Here is a 20,996-nt window from a genome sequence, read left to right on the forward strand (position 1 = left end):
CAATATCCTTTTCATATTTTTCCTTCAGCTTCCCGGCCTTCTTTTCTTTTCTTTTTTTTTTTTTAGTAAAGACGGAGTTTCACCATGTCAGCCTTGATGGTCTCGATCTCCTGACCTTGTGATCCGCCCGCCTCAGCCTCCCAAAGTACTGGGATTACAGGCGTGAGCCACTGTGCCCAGCCGAGAACGTACTTTAATAATTATAAAAACAGTATGGTAGCTTAATAAGAAAGAACTTGCAATAGAAACAGCAAATAAGGCTAGGCGCGGTGGCCCATGCCTAGCCTTTTTACCCCAGCACTTTGGGAGGCTGACGCAGGTGGATCGCTTGAGGTCAGGAGTTCAAGACCAGCCTGACCAATATGGTGAAACCCCATCTCTACTAAAAATACAAAAATTAGCTGGCTGTGGTGGCACATGCCTGTAATCCCAGCTACTCAGGAGGCTGAGGCACGAGAATAGTTTGAACCCGAGACTGTGCCATTGCACTCCAGCCTGGGCAACAGAGCGAAACTCCATCTCAAAAAAAGAAAAAGAAACGAAACAGTGAATAATTCCACAGGAATAATTGGCACTTCCACAGAAACAGTGTTTTATCAAGTTGTGTGTAACTTGGTCTATAATGGTGACACTAGAAATGGTGCCCAGCTCTGAAGTGATCTGCAGACTGAAGTCCACATCCCAAAGCCCACACAGGAGTTCTCCTTTCTCCTCTGCCTTCTCTCCCATCTCTGTTTTGAAAGATCTTCACTAGTAAGGGAATATAGGACTCGAAGTTATTAACTGATTAGAGAGTCAGAAAATCCTCTGAGGGGTCTATGCTTTGTCAGGGGAAACAAATTGTCCCCAAAGCAAAATAATTTTGATTCTGTCTGTGAATTTCTATAGAGTCAGTACAAATGTTGCCCAAATTATACTTTTTTTTTTTTTTTGAGACAGAGTCTTACTCTATCACCCAGGCTGGAGTGCAGTGGTTCAATCTCAGGTTCAAGCAATTCTCATGCCTCAGCCTCTGGAGTAGCTGAGATTATAGGTGCGCACCAGCATGCCTGGCTAATTTTTGTATTTTTAGTAGTAGTAGAGACGGGTTTCACCATGTTGTCCAGGCTGGTCTCAAACTCCTGGCCTCAAGCCATCTGTCCACCTCGGTCTCCCAAAGTGCTAGGATTACAGGCTTGAGCCACTGTGCCCGGCCTCCAAGAAGAGTTAGAAGAGTTGATGAGTGCAGATTTTGCCATAGGTTTTATCTCCTGGGAAATCTCATGTTTCAGGATTAAGGGACATTCAGTGGTGGGTGAGGCTGGGAAGGGTGAGGATGCGTGTAGACATTAGTTCTGGACCAAGAACTTCTAAGTGTTTAATGCTTTTAATCATCTTCACCAGTGGTCTTAGGAAAGAGCAGGCATTTTTTTTTTTCTTCCTATTTTATTGTCAAACTAAGTCAGATGGCAAAATAAACTTGAAGCAACATTGTGGATCAGTGGCAGGATGCAAATAATATACTCATTCATCCAAATGCCAACCTCAGTGTTCTTTCCTCTCTGTCATATTTTCAAGGTGTGCTCTATGGAAATATAGAGGTTCCTTTTTTTTTTTTTTGAAATAGAGTTTTGCTCTTGTTGTCCAGGCTGGAGTGCAATGGCGAGATCTCAGCTCACTGCAACCTCTACCTCCTAGGTTCAAGCGATTCTCCTGCCTCCGCCTCCCCAGTAGCTGAGATTATAGGTGCCCTCCACCATGCCCAGCTAATTTTTGTGTATTTAGTAGAGATGGGGTTTCAGCATGTTGGCCAGGCTGGTCTCAAACTCCTGACCTCAGGTGATCCGCCCACCTTGGCCTCCCAAAGTGCTGGGATTACAGGCGTGAGCCACCGTGCCCGACCCTAGAGGTTCTTCGGAGCTTCTTTGAAACATGTCCTCATTATCCATGCTTTGTATCTGTTGTCTTTTTCAGGCTGGACTTGAATATTAAATCGAGCCTTAGGGTGAGATTTTCCCCTGTTGGTATTGTTTTGATAATCACTTTTTGGACAGCACTTGAAGCGAAAGAAAGAAGGATACAGTTTTATGGGTTTTTTTTGTTTTTTTTTTTCTGTTTTTTTTTTTCCCCCCCTGAGAACTAAGAAAACAGAATTACTTAGAAACAGACCCATTTCACCAAAATGAAATGGAACGGTTTCAGATTCTTAGGAAAAGAAGCAGGGTCTCACCCTATCTTATCCCTCCTGACATTTCCTTTTTCGCCTGAACATTGATTCAAGAGCAGGTGGTTTCACTTTCTCAGCGAACTCTTATTTAAGCAGGTTAGATTTGACTCATAGTTATGCTTCTGTGAGAACCAGCATTATCATAATTATTTTGCTCTGGAATCCTTGTCCAAAAGGTATGCAGCTTTCTGTTAAAGTATGATATCACATCAGGATATCATACCTTAGGAATTCTGGATCGTCAGAAAACTTCACTTGGATACTAATGGTCTGTAGTCCCTGAACCCCTTGGGGATAACTTATGAGGAAGACTTTTGGAATGCATAGGGTCAAGTTCCCTTCAGCAGTGTGTGGATAGGTACATGTAGTACCAGGAGCTAAATTACAAAACCTTATGAATGTCAATCAGGGAGATGAGGAGTCCCACTGTAAGCTAGTTGAGGGCCAGTGAGCGTGAAGTCAGCTGTGAAGATAACAGAGGAGTTGGAAGCTATGTCCCACTAACAGCTGCCTTGTTCCTTGGAGGCTGTGTTTGAGTCTTCTGCCAAAGAGAGCAATAAGGTCCATTCACAGTGCTTGAAGGGAACACTTTTTGTTCTCATCTGAGGGGATGGAAAGATATCAATTTTAATGGATGTGTGAAGTGAATTACAGAAGGTTGTGGCTCAGACAGAGGCATGAGGGTAACTCTGCTAAGCCCACACTCTCCCTTCATTAACCAGGAATTGGTGTTTGATTGTAATGTCCCTGCTGAAGATACGAGTGTGAAATTGGCAAGAATGTGCCCATATTAATAGGGAGAAGACTGTGTAGTATCATTCAATGTTTGAGATACAGCAGAACTTTTTAGAAGTATGTCTGGTGGATAACAGTGATCCCTGCGGCTTTCTTTGGGTCTGATGAATTGGCAGCATCTCGTCCAACCTAGAGATTGAAAGGAAATATGAAAGTTAAAAAAGGATGCAAGTGTATAGTTCTTCATGTACGAAGAAAAGGGCTGGCTAAGTACAAAACCCCATGTAATTCCAAGTGCACTTCATTTTGCCTCTTCGTTAATCAATAATTACACTGAGAAAGTATGATCAAGGTGCACATAGGTATGAGAACCTATAATTGCTTGGAACCTATAACCCACTAGCAAAGTAATTAAAAGATCTGGATCATAGTTCTGTTCTACCAGCTGTGTAACCTTGGGAAGTCACAAAACCTCTTAAAGCCTCAACTTAAGTATGAGTGAAATGTAAATACTTGCCCTGGCTACTTTCCAGGATTTATGTAAGGCTCAAATGAGATAATGCATATAAAATTGCTATCTTAGTACTATTTTTTTTTTTTTTTGAGTCGGAGTCTCACTCTGTCACCCAAGCTGCAGTGCAGTGGTGTGATCTCGGCTCACCGCAGCCCCTGCCTCCCGGGTTCAAGTGATTATCCTGCCTCAGCCTCCTGAGTAGCTGGGATTACTGGCATGTGCCACCATGCCCGGCTAATTTTTTGTATTTTTAGTTGAGACGGAGTTTCACCATGTTGGTCAGGCTGGTCTCGAACTCCTGACCTCATTATCTGCCCACCTTGGCCTCCCAAAGTGCTGGGATTACAGGTGTGAGCTACCGCGCCTGGCCCTATTTTTATGCCTTATCATTTAGTAGCTTATTATGTTCATAGAAGTTCAATCATAGTTGCAGCTACATGGTTATCTCTAATTCTAATTCTGGACTAGACTTTGTAATTTACTTCAGGCCTATTTCTTCCAATGTTCAGGAGAAATGATAACGTTCTTTTTTTTTTTTTTTAAGACAGGGTCTCACTCTCTTTCCCAGGCTAGAGTGCAGTGGCTCGATCATAGCTCACTGCAGACTTCAGCTCCTGAGCCCAAGTGATTCCCTCTCACCTTAGCCTCCCAAGAAGCTAGGGCTACAGGCACGTGCTACCAGCTGGCTTTTTTTTTTCTTTCTTTTTTTTTTTCCTTTTTTTGAGATTGAGTCTTGCTCTGTCACCCAGGCTGGAGTACAGTGGCACAATCTCAGCTCACCACAACCTCCGTCTCCTGGGTTCAAGCAATTCTCCTGCCTCAGCCTCCCGAGTAGCTGGGACTACAGGTGCGTGCCACCATGCCCAGCTAATTTTTGTATTTTTAGTAGAGATGGGGTTTCACCATGTTGGCTAGGATGGTCTCGATCTCTTGACCTCGTGATCCACCTGCCTTGGCCTCCCAAAGTCCTGGAATTCCAGGCGTGAGCCACCGTGCCCGGCCCAGCTGGCTATATATATATATACACACACACACACACGTATATATATACATGTTTTTTGTTGTTATATATACATGTATATATCTCTGTGTATATATATACATGTGTATATATGTGTGTGTGTATATATATATATATTTTTTTACAGAGACAGTGTCTCACTATGTTGCCTAGGCTGGTCTCCTGAACTCTAGCAAGTTTCCTGCCTCTGCCTCCCAAAGCACTGGGATTGCAGGCATGATGAATCAGGCCTGGCCTTAAAAATCTTAGAAGATTCTTGGCTCCAATCTAAATCATCTGATTCAGTTTATATGGGGCCCAGAGGTATGTGTATTCAATAAGCACCCTATTGTATTATGGCTGGACTGATGTTAGGAAAACAGTAGTATAAAATCCTACCTATTTCCTGACATAAGAAGGATTGCCCACATTTGCTTCATAACTGAAGCAGCTCCCTGTTCCTAGCACATTAAAAATATATATTTTTCACAGTCCTCTTAGGGAGGAATCTCCTATCACTTATATATTAACCCCATTTTCTTTTCTTTTTCTCTTTTTTTTTTTTTTTTTTTTTTGAGACAGAGTCTTACTCTGTTGCCCAGGCTGGAGTGTAGTGGCACAATCTCGGCTCACTGCAAGCTCCGCCTCCCGGGTTCAAGTGATTCTCCTGCCTCAGCCTCCCGAGTAGCTGGGAGTACAGGCATGTGCCACCACACCTGGCTAATTTTTGTATTTTTAGTAGAGACGTTTCATCATGTTGGTCAGGCTGGTCTCAATCACCTCAGGTGATCCACCCGCTTCGGCCTCTCAAAGTGCTGGGATTACAGGCGTGAGCCACTGCGCCCAGCCTCTACCCCACCTTCTTTAAGCAAATGACATAAACCACACAGAGAACACTTTCCTTCTGAGGCTGAGAGTCAAGCTTGAATTCAGCTGTCCCAGGTGGCTGGCCTCCCTTCCTTTGCCATCTCCACAACCGCTGGCATTGGCACAGCTCCCTGGCTCCTAGGCATTGACACTGAAGGGAGAAAATGACTGGTATTAATATCAAGTGGCTGCTAAGCATTTGGTTTTCTTCCAAACCTCATGTTGGGCAACTTAAAGGAAGTCATCTCTTCTAAATAAAATATTCAGTCCTATGGACCTATCCTTCCTAGAAAATGTCTAAGTACAGCAGAGGAAAGGAACTTGCATTTGGCGAGCGCCTATATGCCAGGTGCCTTTCACACAGGATCTCAATCTTTATAACTAGCATGAGAGGCAAATATCATGAGACTTATTTTACACATGAGACCCTGAGGTTAGAAAAGTCAAGCAACTTTCCCAAAACCCCTCAGGTAGTGAGTGTGAGTGGCAGATCTACTCAAATTCCAAAGTCTGCTTTTCTCCTTATGCCAAGCTGCCTCTGGAACAGAAGAAAGTCTTTATAGGTCAAGTCAAAGGATTCAATACAACAGCAAACTTACAGGGCATGGGACTTCAAAAATTACAAATACTATAATGGCAACTCCACTGAGCAACAGGGTGACAGCAATCAGAATTTTGACCACAATACTCCATTTCTGTCTCTTCTCTAGGTTCTCATCTGTGTCTAAAGGAGAGAGGGGAGTGGAAGAGGGAGAAAGGAAAATTTGAGAGAGGGAAGAGATTGACCCTTTGACCTGAAGTTATTCTGGCTCACAAAACTATTAGAGGCCCAGCCAGACCCAGAGGCAGAGGCAGAATTTCCAATTGAAACTCAGGGTTGGAGGGAGTGGGGGTGAGCTGAATATCACGGGCTCTGCTCTAACTTCTTTTGCACCCTCTTCCCAATGAGTCACCTTCCCTGGAATTGGGGATTTTCCATAATCACATAGGGCTGATTCTTAACATTGCTTGCAGGAAGAAAAATCTTGGATACACCTGGAGTTCTAAACTTCTTTCATTGTCAGCTTTATCAGGGTTCCTACCATTTTGCTCTGACACATTTAATGGGATTAGAAAATCCCCTTTCCTGTGTTTCTCCTGGCTTTCATGTGGTATAAGAGGAAGAAATGTGAAAATTAGCACTGCTTCTGGGTCAGAAGCTCAATCTGGCGGCAAATGGCTAATATGCATCTTTTTCTCATTCTGTCGCTCAGACTGGCATGCAGTGGCACAATCTCGGCTCACATCAGTCTCAATCTCCCAGGCTCAAACCATCCTCCCACCTTAGCCTCCCGAGTAGCTCAGACCACAGGTGAACGCCACCATGCCCGGCTAATTTTTTAAAAATTTTTGTACGGACAGTCTCATTATATTTCCCACTGAGCTTGAACTCCTAGCTTGAAGTGATCCTACAGCCTTGGCCTTCCAAAGTGTTGGAATTACAGGTGTGAGCCACCTCACCTGGTCCTAATATGCATCTTGTTATTACTAATATCACATTTTTCCCCTAGTAGAAACTAGGATGTAACCTAAATTGGAATCTTAATAGAATTTTAGTCCTGGCCAATTTAAGGACGACTCTTGCTAAAAAACAGTGAAGAAAGCTGTGTGCAGTGGCTCACACCTGTAATCCCAGCACTTTGGGAGGCTGAGGCGGGCGGATCATAAAGTCAGGAGTTCGAGACCAGCCTGGCCAACATAGTGAAACCCTGTCTTGCTAAAAATACAAAAATTAGCTGGGCATGGTGGTGCATGCCTGTAGTCTCAGCTACTCAGGAGGCTGAGGCAGGAGAATCGCTTGAACCCAGGAGGCGGAGGTTGTGGTGAGCCGAGATCACACCACTGCACTCCAGCCTGGGTGACTGACTGAGACTCCATATCGAAACAAATATATGCTCTTGGGGACGGGCATGGTGGGTAATGCCTGTAATCCCAGCAGTTTGGGAGGCTGAGGCGGTAGGATCGCTTGAGCCCAGGAGTCTGAGACCAGCTTGGACAATGTGGCGAGACCCTGTCTCTACAAAAATTTAAAAATTAGCTGAACATGGTGGCACACACCTGTAGTCACAGCTACTCAGGAGGCGGAGGTGGGGGGATCACTTGACCCTCAGAGGTCGAGGCTGCAGTGAGCCATGTCTGCACCACTGCACTTCAGTCTGGGCAACACAAGACCCTGTCTCAAAAAAAAGAAAAGAAAGAAAAGCACTTGGTTGGTGTCATGACTCTTATAATTGCTTAGTGTCGGCGGGGCGCGGTGGCTCAAGCTTGTAATCCCAGCACTTTGGGAGGCCGAGACGGGCGGATCACGAGGTCAGGAGATCGAGACCATCCTGGCGAACGCGGTGAAACCCCGTCTCTACTAAAAAATACAAAAAAGACTAGCCGGGTGAGGTGGCGGGTGCCTGTAGTCCCAGCTACTCGGGAGGCTGAGGCAGGAGAATGGCCCGGGAGGCGGAGCTTGCAGTGAGCTGAGATCCGGCCACTGCACTCCAGCCTGGGCGACAGAGCGAGACTCCGTCTCAAAAAAAACAAAACAAAACAAAAAAAAAATTGCTTAGTGTTTAAATATTGTCCATCTATACATACAGCAGCTAGAATTACCTACTACAGAAATACTGTTTTTTCTGTCCCTAATTCTGGCTACAGGGTGAGCTCATTTGCATGGAGACAAACGATCATTGATGGTGTCAAATTACAAACATTTCTGGGACCTTCTTAATAGAGAAGCTAATTTTGTTGTTGTTGTTGTTGTTGTTGTTGTTTTGAGACAAAGTCTCACTCTGTCGCCCAGGCTAGAGTGCAGTGGGACAATCTCGGCTCACTGCAACCTCCGCCTCCCAGGTCCAAGCAGTTGTCCTGCCTCAGCCTTCCCTGTAGCTGGGATTACAGGCCTGTGCCACCGCGTCTGGCTAATGTTTGTATTTTTAGTAGAGACGGGGTTTCACCATATTGGTCAGGCTGGTCTTGAACTCCTGACCTCAGGTGATCCACCCACCTCGGCCTCCCAAAGTGCTGGGATTACAGACATGAGCCACAGCACCTGGCCTAGAGAAGCTAATTTTTTTTAAAATAAAAAAAAGAATGATTTTTCAACATACAGTCAGTAACTTCTCAACCTTAAGAAAAATATCAGTAGATCCAGACTAACATTGGGGCTAAAATGTTTCTTTTCTGTTCTTATTTTACTCCTACTTATTCTGTAGTTTGTCATTTCAAAGCTAGAAAAATTACCAGTACTTGTAGTTTTCTCTTCTTTATTCCCAGGAGTTATAGAAGGGGTAGTGGTGGAAAAAGTCTCTGATGAAGCCCCCATCACTGCATAGACTTTACATTGTGAGATCCCTGGTAAAAAAGCTATAAAACAAAGTAGAAAAGATGAAACTTTAGGGGAAAACTTCATCCTGCCTTTGATTTTATCTGATAAAACCCTACCCAGCTGATAGTAAACTTCCAATTGTGGTCCCATTAACCTGTCTTTCCATAGGTTTAGGGTGTGAGCACAAAATGATGCCAAGAGTAAATGAGGGCTTAGCAATACTAATAAGAGATATGGATTAAATGCCCATGGGACTTCTGACTAACATAGGATCAGAGTGAAGGAGTGATACCAATGATATCATTGTCTATCATTACTTAGGCCACAATAATAATAAAGATGAAGGCCGTTAAAAACTGCTGACGGTTTCCTTCTTTAAAAAGAGATGGCTCTAAAGTCCAAGGAAGAACCTGAAATGTCACAGTTAGCCTTAATGACTGCTGCAAGTGTGTCTAGTAGAATCTAGATCAACTACTCTGAGAGGGGACTGGGGAAAGCAGGAGGAGCTAGAAGAAGGAAAAGCCACCCAGCTTCATGCACTCCTTGATTTCATTCATTCAGCATTTTTTTTTTTTTCTTTTGAGACAGGGTCCCCCTCTGTCACCCAGGCTGGAGTGCAGTGGTGAGATCTCAGCTCACTGCAACCTCTCCCTCCCAAGTTAAAGTGATTCTCGTGCCTCAGCCTCCCAAGTAGCTGAGACTACAGGTGCACACCGTCACACCTGGCTAAGTTTTGTATTTTTTGGTAGAGATGGGGTTTCACCATGTTGGCCAGGCTGGTCTTAAACTCCTGACCTCAAGTGATCCGCCCACCTCGGCCTCCCAAAGTGCTGGGATTACAGGCGTGAGCCACTGTGCCTGGCCTGGCCTTGCTTTCAAAGGATCTCTGGGCTACTGTGTTGGGAATGGGTTAGCAGTGGGCAAGGGTAGAAGCAAGGTAACCTGTTAGGAGGCCATTGCAAAAGTCCAGATGAGAGATGATGTGATTCACACCAGCAGTGGAAGTGATGGGAGGTGGATAGAGTCTAGCTGGAGTCTGGAAATAACCTCACTCGTCTCCAGAATTGACCTAATCCAATTCAGACAGTGTGGTTTCTGTTCTATTTTTAGTGGTCTCGTCTCATTGCTTATTAAATTAAGGCCTATAAATTCTACTTGACTTTTCTAAATTACTCTTCCGTGTCTTAAGTCCATGAGAAAATGATAGTTCTTTACCTTAGAGGCCAGTGGCTATAGTACCAGGCACTGTGTATGAAATTATAGGGGAAGAAGTAATGCTGATTCCAGTTTAATCAGGAAGACAGTGTTGGCAGACATTGTCAGAGACAGACATAAAGTCAAGAGGTTCAAAAGGAAAAACAAGAACATTTTCAGCATAGTGCTAGTCAGTTCTTTGAAGTGATAACTTACGTGTTTATGAGTCAGATTAGATAAAAATAAACAAATCTCACTTTGGACAAGTCACCACAAGTTCTCCGTGATTTGTTTTTTTAAATCTGTAAGATGGCAATAGTAAAATAATACTTGGTCTACCTATTTCACAGGGGTGTTGTGAAGATCAGACAGAAATAAAAATGAGAAAGCATGTGTATAAACACTTTGCAAACTGAATGATATTATGATTGAAAGAGGAGGAAAAAGATGACCTAATGAGTCTTCTTTCTCCACCAGAAGGAAATTTTGAAATATTGATAATAGCGGCCTTTTCCTTTTCCAGATTTCATAAATAATAACAAATAGTCTCCATTTACCTTTTTCTACATTCCATGTTGACCTACATCTTCTTTTTTTTTTTTTTTTTTTGGACAAGGAGTCTGGCTCTGTCAGCACATGGCTGAGAAGAAGTAAAGCAGTAGACGGATCCTCAGCCTCACCTGCAAGCTCCGCCTCCCGGGTTTACGCCGTTCTCCTGCCTCAGGCTCCGGAGTAGCTGGGACCTACAGGCGCCGCCACTCGCCCGCTAGATTTTTGTATTTTTTAGTGAGAGACGCGGGTTTCACTGTGTTAGCCAGGATGGTCCTCGATCTCCTGACCTCGTGATCCCGCCCGTTCTCCGGCTCCCAAAGTGCTGGGATTACAGGCTTGAGCCACCGCGCCCGGCCTGACCTACATCTTCTGATGACCATTTGTATTGCAGAACATTCTCACCCTTACAGTTTCAAATTTCTATGTTACCTGAGGACATTTTCATGAACTGTCTTCTGACCAATTCCAGGACATCCTTCTGTGCAGACCGTCTGGGACAACAGGCACACACCACCACACCCGGCTAATTTTTGTATTTTTAGTAGAGACGGTGTTTCACTATGTTGGCCAGGCTGGTCTCGAGCTCCTGACCTCGTGTCCCCGCCTCGGGTTCCCAACGTGCTGGAATTACAGGCATGAGACACCACGCCCGGCTCTAATTTTTATTTCTACCCTGTTTGAGGTTTATCACATCCTGGTACTGAGTGGAGATTTACATTCAGAATAGGAAGTTTCAAACTTGTAGAAGGGATTATGTTTCAAAAGTTCATTCATAAATTGGTTGTTTTGGGCCAAGTGAGGTGGCTCACGCCTATAATCCCAGCACTTTGGGAGCTGAGGTGGGCAGATCACTTGAGGACAGGAGCTTGAGACCAGCCTGGCCAACATGGCAAAACCCCATCTCTACTAAAAATACAAAAAATTCGCTGGGCGTAGTGGTGCAGGCCTGTAATCCCAGCTGCTTGAGAGGCTGAGGCGTGAGAATTGCTTGAACCTGGGAGGCGGAGGTTGTGGTGAGCCGAGATCACACCACTGTACTCTAGCCTGGGGGACAAAGCGAGACTCTGTCTCAAATAAATAAATAGGTTGTTTGGGATTCATCATTATGGTTTCATAAAAATGTATCAGGAGTGATGATTAGGTCCCCAAACTAATCTACAAATATTCATTTGATCTTTTTGCATAGTTCAAATAGTACAGAGTATTAGCTTAAATTCTGGATGTGGGAACCAACTACTATGTTATGAAGGAAGGGGAAGAGTTTCTTTGTCTCTGGGAGGCTAGCCAAATGCAAATTTTTGAATTAGGTCAGGTTGATCTTTGGCATCTCTCCTCTCCCTTAACCTCTCAGTTTTCCTTGTCCCAATTTCTAAGAGCTACTGTCCTTAGTTGCCTCAAGTCTCACAATGCCTAGCACTATATTCACTCCACCCAGAGTGCTCCAAACTCCCAAATGACTTAAGTCCACTATTCCTCATCACAGCTGCCATGGACAGCAAGTTGTCACATGTTAAGAAGGAAACAATTTGATTTAATTAATTTGCATTAATGTTGAAAGTTCAAAACCCTGCCAGAGTCTTTTGAGCTTGTTTATTTTTTGAGAGGGTGTCTCGCTCTGTCGCCCAGGCTGGAATGCAGTGGCTCAATCTCGGTTCACTGCAACCTCTGCCTCCTGGGTTCAAGTCATTTTTCTGTCTCAGCCTCCCGAGTAGCTGGGATTACAGGTGCGTGCCTCCATGCCCGGCTAATTTTTTAATTTTGTTTTGTTTTGTTTTTTGAGACAGAGTCTTGCTCTGTTGCCAGGCTGGACTGCAGTGTTGTGATCTCAGCTCACTGCAACCTCCACCTCCTGGGTTCAAGCTATTCTGTCTCAGCCTCCTGAGTAGCTGGGACTACAGGTACATGCCACCACGCCCAGCTAATTTTTGTATTTTTAGTAGAGATGGTGTTTTACCATGTTGGCCAGGATGGTCTTGATCTCTTGACCTCGTGATCCGCCTGCCTCGTGAACCGCACCTGATGCTTTTGAGTTTTTAAGAGTTTTCTGGCTGGGCGCGGTGGCTCACGCCTGTAATCCCAGCACTTTGGGAGGCCTAGGCAGGTGGGTCACCTGAGATCAGGAGTTCGAGACCAGCCTGGCCAACGTGATGAAACACCGTCTCTACTAAAAATACAAAAAAAAAGAAATTAGCTGGGCGAGGTAGTGGGCACCTGTAATCCCAGCTACTTGGGAGGCTGAGGCAGCAGAATCGCTTGAACGTGGGAGGCAGAGGTTGCAGTGAGTTGAGATCGTGTCATTGCACTCCAGCCTGGGCAACAAGAGCAAAACTCCATCTCAAAAAAAAAAAGAGGGGCAGGGGTTTCTTCACATGATTTTCACTGTGGAATTTTAGAAAATATCATAAAGTGAGTGAAACATTCAGGTCATGTTAGCATATATAATTTACTGTACCTAAGTCACATCCTGAGAGCCTATCCACTTATTTCCCAGTTTTAGTCTAGTGTTTAAACTTTTTGCCATTATTCTGCTTGTGGATCCCCAATTTCTCTAAAAATGTCAAGTTTTATTTTATTTTCCAGTAATGTAGCAATAGCATCTAGGGGATTACCAGTTTATAAAGAGGAACTGGCTACACTAAAAAAAACAAAACAAAACAAAACAAAAAAAACTATATGACAAAAATAATGAGTGAGAAAAGGAAAGGAGGGCTGAAGCAGAGAAACTTCAGGCTGAGGTTAAGAACCACTGCCCAGCAGCTGTGGGGGAATAGGCATTCTCACCCAGTGTGGGTATGCACAATGGAACCAACCTCTAGGGAGGGTAATTTAGCAATAACTATCAACCTTTGATGCAGCAGTCCTGCTTCTTGGAATTTATTGTACTGATAAATTACAGGTATACAAGAAGAATATATATAGATCCTGAGTAATAGTGAAAGAGGGGATGGCCGGGCGCGGTGGCTCAAGCCTGTAATCCCAGCACTTTGGGAGGCCGAGACGGNAAACCCTACTTCCACTTGAACTATGGAAATCTAGAAGAAACCGTTGTTCCTATCCTAATAACAATAGCACATGTCAGATAATATATAAAATCAAAACTTTTATTGAACCTCTCAAAGATCTGAGGTCATAAGGCAACCATGAGAAATGAATTCTAGAAACAGACAAGGCCCTCCAAGAAGAGACAAGATATAGGAATTGTTTACCCTTGTCAAGGCACAAGAGAAATAGGAAGGTCACGCTAGATAAAGGTAAGAAGAAATCAGCTACAATTTTAGTAAATTCATAAAGGTCAAATATGGGCTAGCATATACATTTAGGATAACTAGTCACCCAGATACAAAGTAGTTCATACTCACACACAAGGTCTTCTGCATGGGCCTCCAACAGGTGCTTGCTCTCAAGAAAAACTAGAGTTAGAACAGAAAACTAGAGAGATTGCCTTTTACTGGTGCGAGTATGCAAAAGGTGAACAGCTGCTTGGATTCAGGCCCCAAACACCACCCCCTTCCCTAGACTCATCTCTCATTAAAAAAAAAAAAAAAAAAAGCAAAAGCCTTAAGCCACTTGGGGAGGGCCAGCAAATCCTCTTGCCCCCAGGGTCCCTGGAGAAGGAACAGAAGCAAAATGTATCTGCCTCTGGAGAAAGGGTATGGTACTCTGCTTCCTGCCATCAGAATCTTTTTGAAAGATAGAAACAAAGTTATTTTCTCCAAGGGAAGAAGAAAAAAAGTCTTTACGTCCCACCATTCTGCACCAATACAAAATGGGGGTCTGCTACCCTAGGGGAAGGTCAGAAAACCCTTCTACCTAAGACCTGCCACCGATACAGGGCGGTTTGGCTGCCATAAGTGGAAATGGCAGGAACACTGAAAAAGCTCTCCTCCCAAGACCAAGGTGCATAGGTCCTGGCTAAGAATAAGGCTGGCTCAGGAGAACCAAGTTATCCCTTGTATCTCACAATGAACCTAGCAGTAAGTAACAAGAATAGCAGTCTACCTCTGGGGAAGGGGCAATCATATGGAGAGAGAACCTTGTGACACAGGCATACAGGGACTTCTGAAAGCTCCGGGTAGGGCATAAGCACAGACAAAAACCTCAGTACTCCAGGCCCCAAAGTAAGATCAAGGTAACCACTGTTCGCAGCTGGAGCAATTTATAGCCTGTGATACACTGAAAGTAACTTTAGCAACAAGAAAATCAAAACCTAGTTGACCTACTGACAAGATGGACTCAACTTTACATGCCAGGAGACTGAAAAAAGAGGCATGCCCATTTCCAGGTATAAATGCTATTTACTTCAGTCTCTACTGTCCTTGTACAAATGATACCCCATACTGAATCAAAAATTGTGAGACTAGCAAAAAAGGCAAGAAAAAAAAAGAACCATTGTTAGGCAATAAAGCAATAAACAGAGTCAGACTCAGAGATAATTCAGGTTTTAGGACTATGAGGTGGAGACTTTAGAATAATTATGATGAATATACTAAAGATTTTAGGAAAAAAATTGACAACATACATAAACAGATGAGAAATTTCAGCAAAGAGATTGAAACTATAAAAACATAAAATAACAAAGCTAAAAATAAAAACTGGATATCAGAAAGTAATAATTGTTTAAACAAGCTTAACAGTAAACTGCACACAGATGAAGGAAGAATCAGTGAATTTGGGGATAGGACAGTAGAAATCAACCAATGTTAAAGACAAAAAGAAAAAGATTGAGCAATGTGGAGAGAGGAGAAAACAAAACCGATCAGAGAATCCCAGACCTATGGTAACGTCATCACATTGTGTAACATACATGCAATTGGAGCTCCAAAAATGAGAAAGACAGAGTTCTCAACAGAAATTTTGTGAGCTGAAAGACAAGGGAGTCTCACTGTTAAAGTGCTGAAAGAAAAATTCCCAATTCAGAGTTCTATATTCAGCAAGATTATTCACCAAAAAGAGAGGTAAAATAAAGACCTTCCCAGAGAATCAAAAGCTGAAACGATTTACCTGAACTGCAAGCAGAAAGAGGATAATATCAGATTAAAATTTAGATTGAATGGAAAAATGGAGAGCAATAGAGATGGTAAATATGAGAGTAAATATTTAAATGTTTTAGAATTTTAAATAAGTGTAAAAGGAAATCAGATGTCTAAAGCAGGGTTTATAACATACAAGAAAAAAATTTGTGTGACAACAATAGTATGAAAGTTGAGAGCGAGGAAATGGAAGTATCCTATTCTAACATTCTAACATTACATCTGAAGTAGTATAATACGATATGGAGGTAGACTATGATGAGTTAAAGACATATATTGTAAATCTTAGAGCAATTTTAGAAATTAAAAGATTTAACAAAAAAGGCAAGTGGGGATAATAGAGAATCATAAAAAATGTTCACTTAATCCAAAAGAAATTAGGAAAAGCGAAAAAAAAGAACAAAGAATAGATCATAGAAATAAAGAATAAGATGTATGTTTCAATTCAACCATAACTAAAATACATTACATATAAATTGAACACGCTAGTTTTTAAAATAATTCATGAAACTTAACTACAGTATAATGGCATTTTATAAGCCTCAAAAATGAGCAAAACTGAACAATATCTTACTTAAGGATGTGTGTGTATATAATTATTTGAAATCTGAATGATAAGATTCACAGCCAAGATGACTTCTGCAAGAGAGATTAGAATGGAGGATTTAAAAGGAGCCCAGCAGTTTTAGTGATTTATTGTAATTCTGGTTTTTGAGTTGGATGTTGGGCATTTGTTGCATTACTATGCCTTAATACTCATATATATATTACATAGATATTTTCTCATACATATTTAATACAATACTTCCAAAAACAAGATTGAATAAACAACTAAGTATAGACAAGGACCTCACAATAAACTAGATTGATTTTCGAAAAGAAAAGGGAGAAGTGGTTTCTAGAACTGTACTAAAGTGAGATATTCCCAAAAATTTAGTTCAGTAATAATTTATTGATTATATATTTTATGTATAAGATGCCAAGCTATGCAGTGAATATAAAATTATGAATAAGTCGCCATTTCTAACTTTGAATAGCGTGGCAGACAAGTTTAATGTCAAATCCCTATCTGAAAATAATGTTGTTTGGATTTGCTTTAAAATGATGTAGTGATGGGGGCACAAAGAGGGAGTTGGTGAAGATATAGGTGAAATAAAAGGGGTCATGTGTTGATAATTTTTGAAGTTGTGTGATTGATACAAAGTGTTTATTATACTGTTTTCCACATTTGTATATGTTTTCAATTTTCATAACAAGAAATGGGTGTGTTTGTTTTGTATAAACTATCTGGTACACTTATTTCCAGTGTTTTATTTTAATTTTGTGGGTACATAGTAGTTGTATATTGGTTCAGTACTTCTAAATGAAAAATAGAAGGAGGAAATTGGTGAAATTTGATAAACAATTAAAAAACTAAGTGACAGTTTCATGATCCAAAGTTCTTGACAAGCTAGAACAATGGGCTAAATAAAAAAAGAAAAATACAATAGAGATGCAAGAAAAGAAATGATAGGCATAGCCATACAAATTGAAAAGGAAGACAAAACTGGCTCTATTTGCAAATGACATTATTGTCTATGTAGAAAATCTCAAAGAATCTACCAAAAGGCTATTACAACTATGCATAAAATGCATAAAAGTTTAAGAATACAAGGTTACTACATAAAATTTAATCATATTTCTATATACTAGCAGTTAATCAGAAATTTAATTTTAGTATCATTTTGATGGCACCAACAAATGAAACATTTATGTAAAATCATATAAGCAGAAGACCTGTATACTAAAAACTACAAAACCCTAATGAAAGAAATTAAAGACAACATAAATAAATGGAAATGTAGGCCGGGCGCGGTGGCTCAAGCCTGTAATCCCAGCACTTTGGGAGGCCGAGACGGGCAGATCATGAGGTCAGGAGATCGAGACCATCCTGGCTAACACGGTCAAACCCCGTCTCTACTAAAATACAAAACTAGCCAGGCGAGGTGGCGGGTGCCTGTAGTCCCAGCTACTCGGGAGGCTGAGGCAGGAGAATGGCGTAAACCCGGGAGGCGGAGCTTGCAGTGAGCTGAGATCGGGCCACTGCACTCCAGTCCGGGCGACAGAGCGAGACTCCGCCTCAAAAAAAAAAAAAAGAAAAAAAAAGAAAAAAGAATATATACGGTCATTGTTTGCAGCATTGTTTGTATTTGCAAAAGATTGGAAACAACCAAAATATATATCAATAGGGAGCTAGTAGAATATAGAAGAGACATGGCTGGGCACAGTGGCTTATACCTGTAATCCCAGCACTTTGGGAGGCCGAGGCAGGTAGATCATGAGGTCAAGAGATCAAGACCATCCTGACTAACAGGGTGAAACCCCATCTCTACCAAAAATACAAAAAATTGACTGGGTGTGGTGGCAGATGCCTGTAGTCCCAGCTACTCAGGAGGCTGAGGCAGGAGAATGGCGTGAACCCAGGAGGCAGAGCTTGCAGTGAGCCGAGATTGCACCACTGCACTCCAGCCTGGGCAACAGAGGAAGACTCCGTCTCAAAAAAATAAATAAATAAAAGAATATAGAAGAGACATACTATGGAATAATGTACAACTGTTAAAAAGAATGAGGCAAATATTTTAAAAAAGTATGGGGTAAATATATACATATTGAAATGGAACGACCTATAAGATGTATTATTAAATGGAAAAGCAAGGAACTTGGCTGGGCGCAGTGGCTAATGCTTGTAATCCTAGCACTTTGGGAGGCTGAGATGCGTGAATCACTTGAAGTCATGAGTTCAACACTAGCCTGGCCAACATGGTGAAACCCTGCCTTTACTAAAAATACAAAAATTAACCGGGTATGGTCGTGGGCATCTGTAATCCCAGCTAATTGGAAAGCTGAGACAGGAGAATCACGTGAACCTGGGAGGAAGAGGTTGCAGTGAGATGAAATCGTGCCTCTGCACTCCAGCCTGGGTGACAGAGTGAGGCTCCATCTCCAAAGAAAACAACAACAACAACAAAAAACAAAACAACAACAACAAAACAATAACAACGAGCAAAAGCAAGGGGCAGAACAATGTATAAGGTATGTTACCATTTATGTTTTTAAAATATGCACATTCATACATTCTCAGAGTATCTCTGGAAGGAAATATAATAAGTAGATAGTAGTGGTTCCATCAGGGATAGAGAACTGGAGAATTGAGAGACAGGAGTAGGAGAGAGACTTACTTTTCACTATAAATCTATGCTGTTTGAATATTTTACTGTGTGCATTCAAAATGAAAAAAAACAAAAAAAAACAAAAACAAAAAAACTGGCCAGGCACGGTGGCTCACGCTCGTAATCCCAGAATTTGGGAGGCCAAGGCGGGCAGATCACTTGAGGTCAGGAAATCAAGACCAGCTTGGCCAACATGGTGAAATCCCGTCTGTACTAAAAATACAAAAATTAGCCAGCCATGGTAGCAGACACCTGTAATCCTAGCTACTTAGGAGGCTGAGGCAGGAGAATCACTTGAATCTGGGAGGCAGAGGTTGCAGTGAGCCGAGATTGCACCACTGCACTCCAGCCTGGGCGACACAGCGAGACTCCATCTCAAAAAAAAAAGGAAGAAAAAAAGAAGTTTTAAAAAACCGTCAAAAGAAGACCCATCAGAAATGGAGATCACATGAAAATCACAGCGTATCAGGGCTAGAAGGGATCTTAGAGATTATAAAACTGACTCTCAGAGAGTACATAGATTTGCCCAAGGCGAGGATAATTCATTTCCTTGTAGCTTTTCCTGCTACTGAACTCCAGCTTCCTTCAAGGATGTCAACTAAAAGTTAGTGCCTGCCCCCTTCCTCTTTTCCAATCTCACCTTTGCCTATTAGTAGAGATCCAGTCTGAAACTTGGATGTGGGAATTAGGTGACAGCTTGAGGAGGCAGAGCTGTTTCTGTGGGGAGCAGCAATGATTCTCAGGTTCTTCAGAATATGCTTGACCTTTGGCCTTCTCTCCAAATATACAAGGTTGACTTTTACTTTGCTGCCAGAGCCAAGGCACTGCAAGGTAGCTATAGTCTGATTTTGAATGAATGTTGTCCTTTTGGTTTCTATGTGAGTTTCTGGAAGGAGAAGAATCAGACAGAAAAATGGAGTTGGTTTTGTTTTTTTGTTTGGTTGTTTTTTTTTGAGACAGGGCCTTGCTCTGTCACCCAAGCTGGAGTGCAGTGGTGCAATCGTGGCTCAATCTAGCCTCAAACTCCCTCAATCTCCAAGCAGTCCTCCCACCTCAGCCTCCTGAGTAGCTGAGACTGTGGGACTACAGGTGTATGCCACTATGCTCGGCTAATTTTTTAATTTTTTAAAAGACAGGGTTTTGCTGTGTTGCCCAGGCTGGTCTCAAACTCCTGGGCTCAAGCAATTCTCCCACCTTGGCCTCCCAAAGTGCTGGGATTACAGACGTGAGCCACCACACCCGACCTTGGAGCTTTTGCTCTTGTTGCCCAGGCTGGAGTGCAATGGCACAACCTTGGAGTTTTGCTCTTGTTGCCCAGAGTTTTGTTCTTGTTGCTCAGGCTGGAGTGCAATGGCGTGATCTCAGCTGACTGCAACCTCTGCCTCCCTCGGTCAAGTGATTCTCCTGCCTCAGCCTCCCAGGTAGCTGGGGTTATAGGCGTGCACCACTACACCCAGCTAATTTTGGTATCTTTAGTAGAGATGGGGTTTCAATGTGTTGGGCAGGTTGGTCTCAAACTCCTGACCTCAAGTGATCCACCTGCCTTAGCCTCCCAAAGTGTTGGGATTACAGGCATGAGCCACCATGCCTGGCCGAAGCTGGTTTTTAATCTGAATAGTGCCAAGCTGACCCACTTCCATTCATGACTCCTGTTAAATTCCACTCCTATATTTTCTCCTCCTTTTAGTTAACTTCTTCTTTAGTATGTGTTCATAGTACTAATATATAAATCCTGCCTTTCTTCCTGCCATGGTTCCCATGAAGGTTGGTGACAGCAGTAAATTCAGCACAGAGAAATGCTCATAGATTTTCTTTAATGCAGAGAGGAGTAGGTGCTGCCTCCTTCTCTTTTTTCGTCTGCATCTGTTTAAGTAATATAGGCATGCCTTAGGTAATGACAGTTAATTTAAAGATTGGTTTCCAGAAAGCCTCCTGGGAGGATACATATCCTTAAAATAGGATATTTGAGATATGGGCTAGGAAGCAGGAAGATGAGACATCTTTTAAAGGTAAAAATTTTTTGAAATGGCAATATCATTTTCCAGAAAAGACCCATTCCCTACCTTGCATTTGCAATTCTCCGATGCTTCTCACGTCCTTTGAGAACAGCCCAGGCAGCTGTTCCACTCGGCAACTGCTATCTCTGAGGTCTAGGGGTGAGCAGAGCGGGAGGAGGGGAACGGGGGGAGAGTTGGGGAAAATCAGAATTTACTGGTACTTTCTTTTTAGAATTCTGGGCAATGGAGGAGAAGATATGAAAGAATGCAGGTCCTGCTCGTAAAACTTGCAACTTGGGAGATCAAACACTCTCTAAAAGACTTTGCTTTTATTTAT

The 20,996-nt window shown here is 42.5% G+C and overlaps 2 protein-coding genes across 6 annotated transcripts in view; one reads left to right on the plus strand and one right to left on the minus strand.

The window, feature by feature from the left end:
• LOC108523483 (acetyl-CoA carboxylase 1-like) overlaps positions 1-20,996 on the plus strand; it is a 177,219-nt gene that overhangs the window by 21,543 nt on the left and 134,680 nt on the right. The window lies entirely within an intron of this gene.
• CUNH17orf78 (chromosome unknown C17orf78 homolog) overlaps positions 1,816-20,996 on the minus strand; it is a 21,111-nt gene continuing 1,930 nt past the window's right edge. The window contains exons 2-7 of one of the 4 annotated variants that reach the window (XM_017864132.1): positions 20,726-20,812; positions 19,303-19,548; positions 8,593-8,715; positions 5,922-6,046; positions 5,357-5,473; positions 1,816-3,130 (exon numbers count right to left, since the gene is read on the minus strand). In XM_017864132.1, the coding sequence (XP_017719621.1) occupies positions 3,053-3,130; positions 5,357-5,473; positions 5,922-6,046; positions 8,593-8,715; positions 19,303-19,548; positions 20,726-20,812 (776 nt within the window). In that variant the 3' untranslated portion in view covers positions 1,816-3,052. The remainder of the gene's footprint in view (positions 3,131-5,356; positions 5,474-5,921; positions 6,047-8,592; positions 8,716-19,302; positions 19,549-20,725; positions 20,813-20,996) is intronic. The other 3 variants (XM_017864133.1, XM_017864134.1, XM_017864135.1) reach the window with 3 other exon arrangements.

The sequence above is a fragment of the Rhinopithecus bieti genome, unplaced genomic scaffold (assembly GCF_001698545.2).
Source record: "Rhinopithecus bieti isolate Rb0 unplaced genomic scaffold, ASM169854v2 scaffold_74621, whole genome shotgun sequence".
Taxonomy (NCBI): domain Eukaryota; kingdom Metazoa; phylum Chordata; class Mammalia; order Primates; family Cercopithecidae; genus Rhinopithecus; species Rhinopithecus bieti.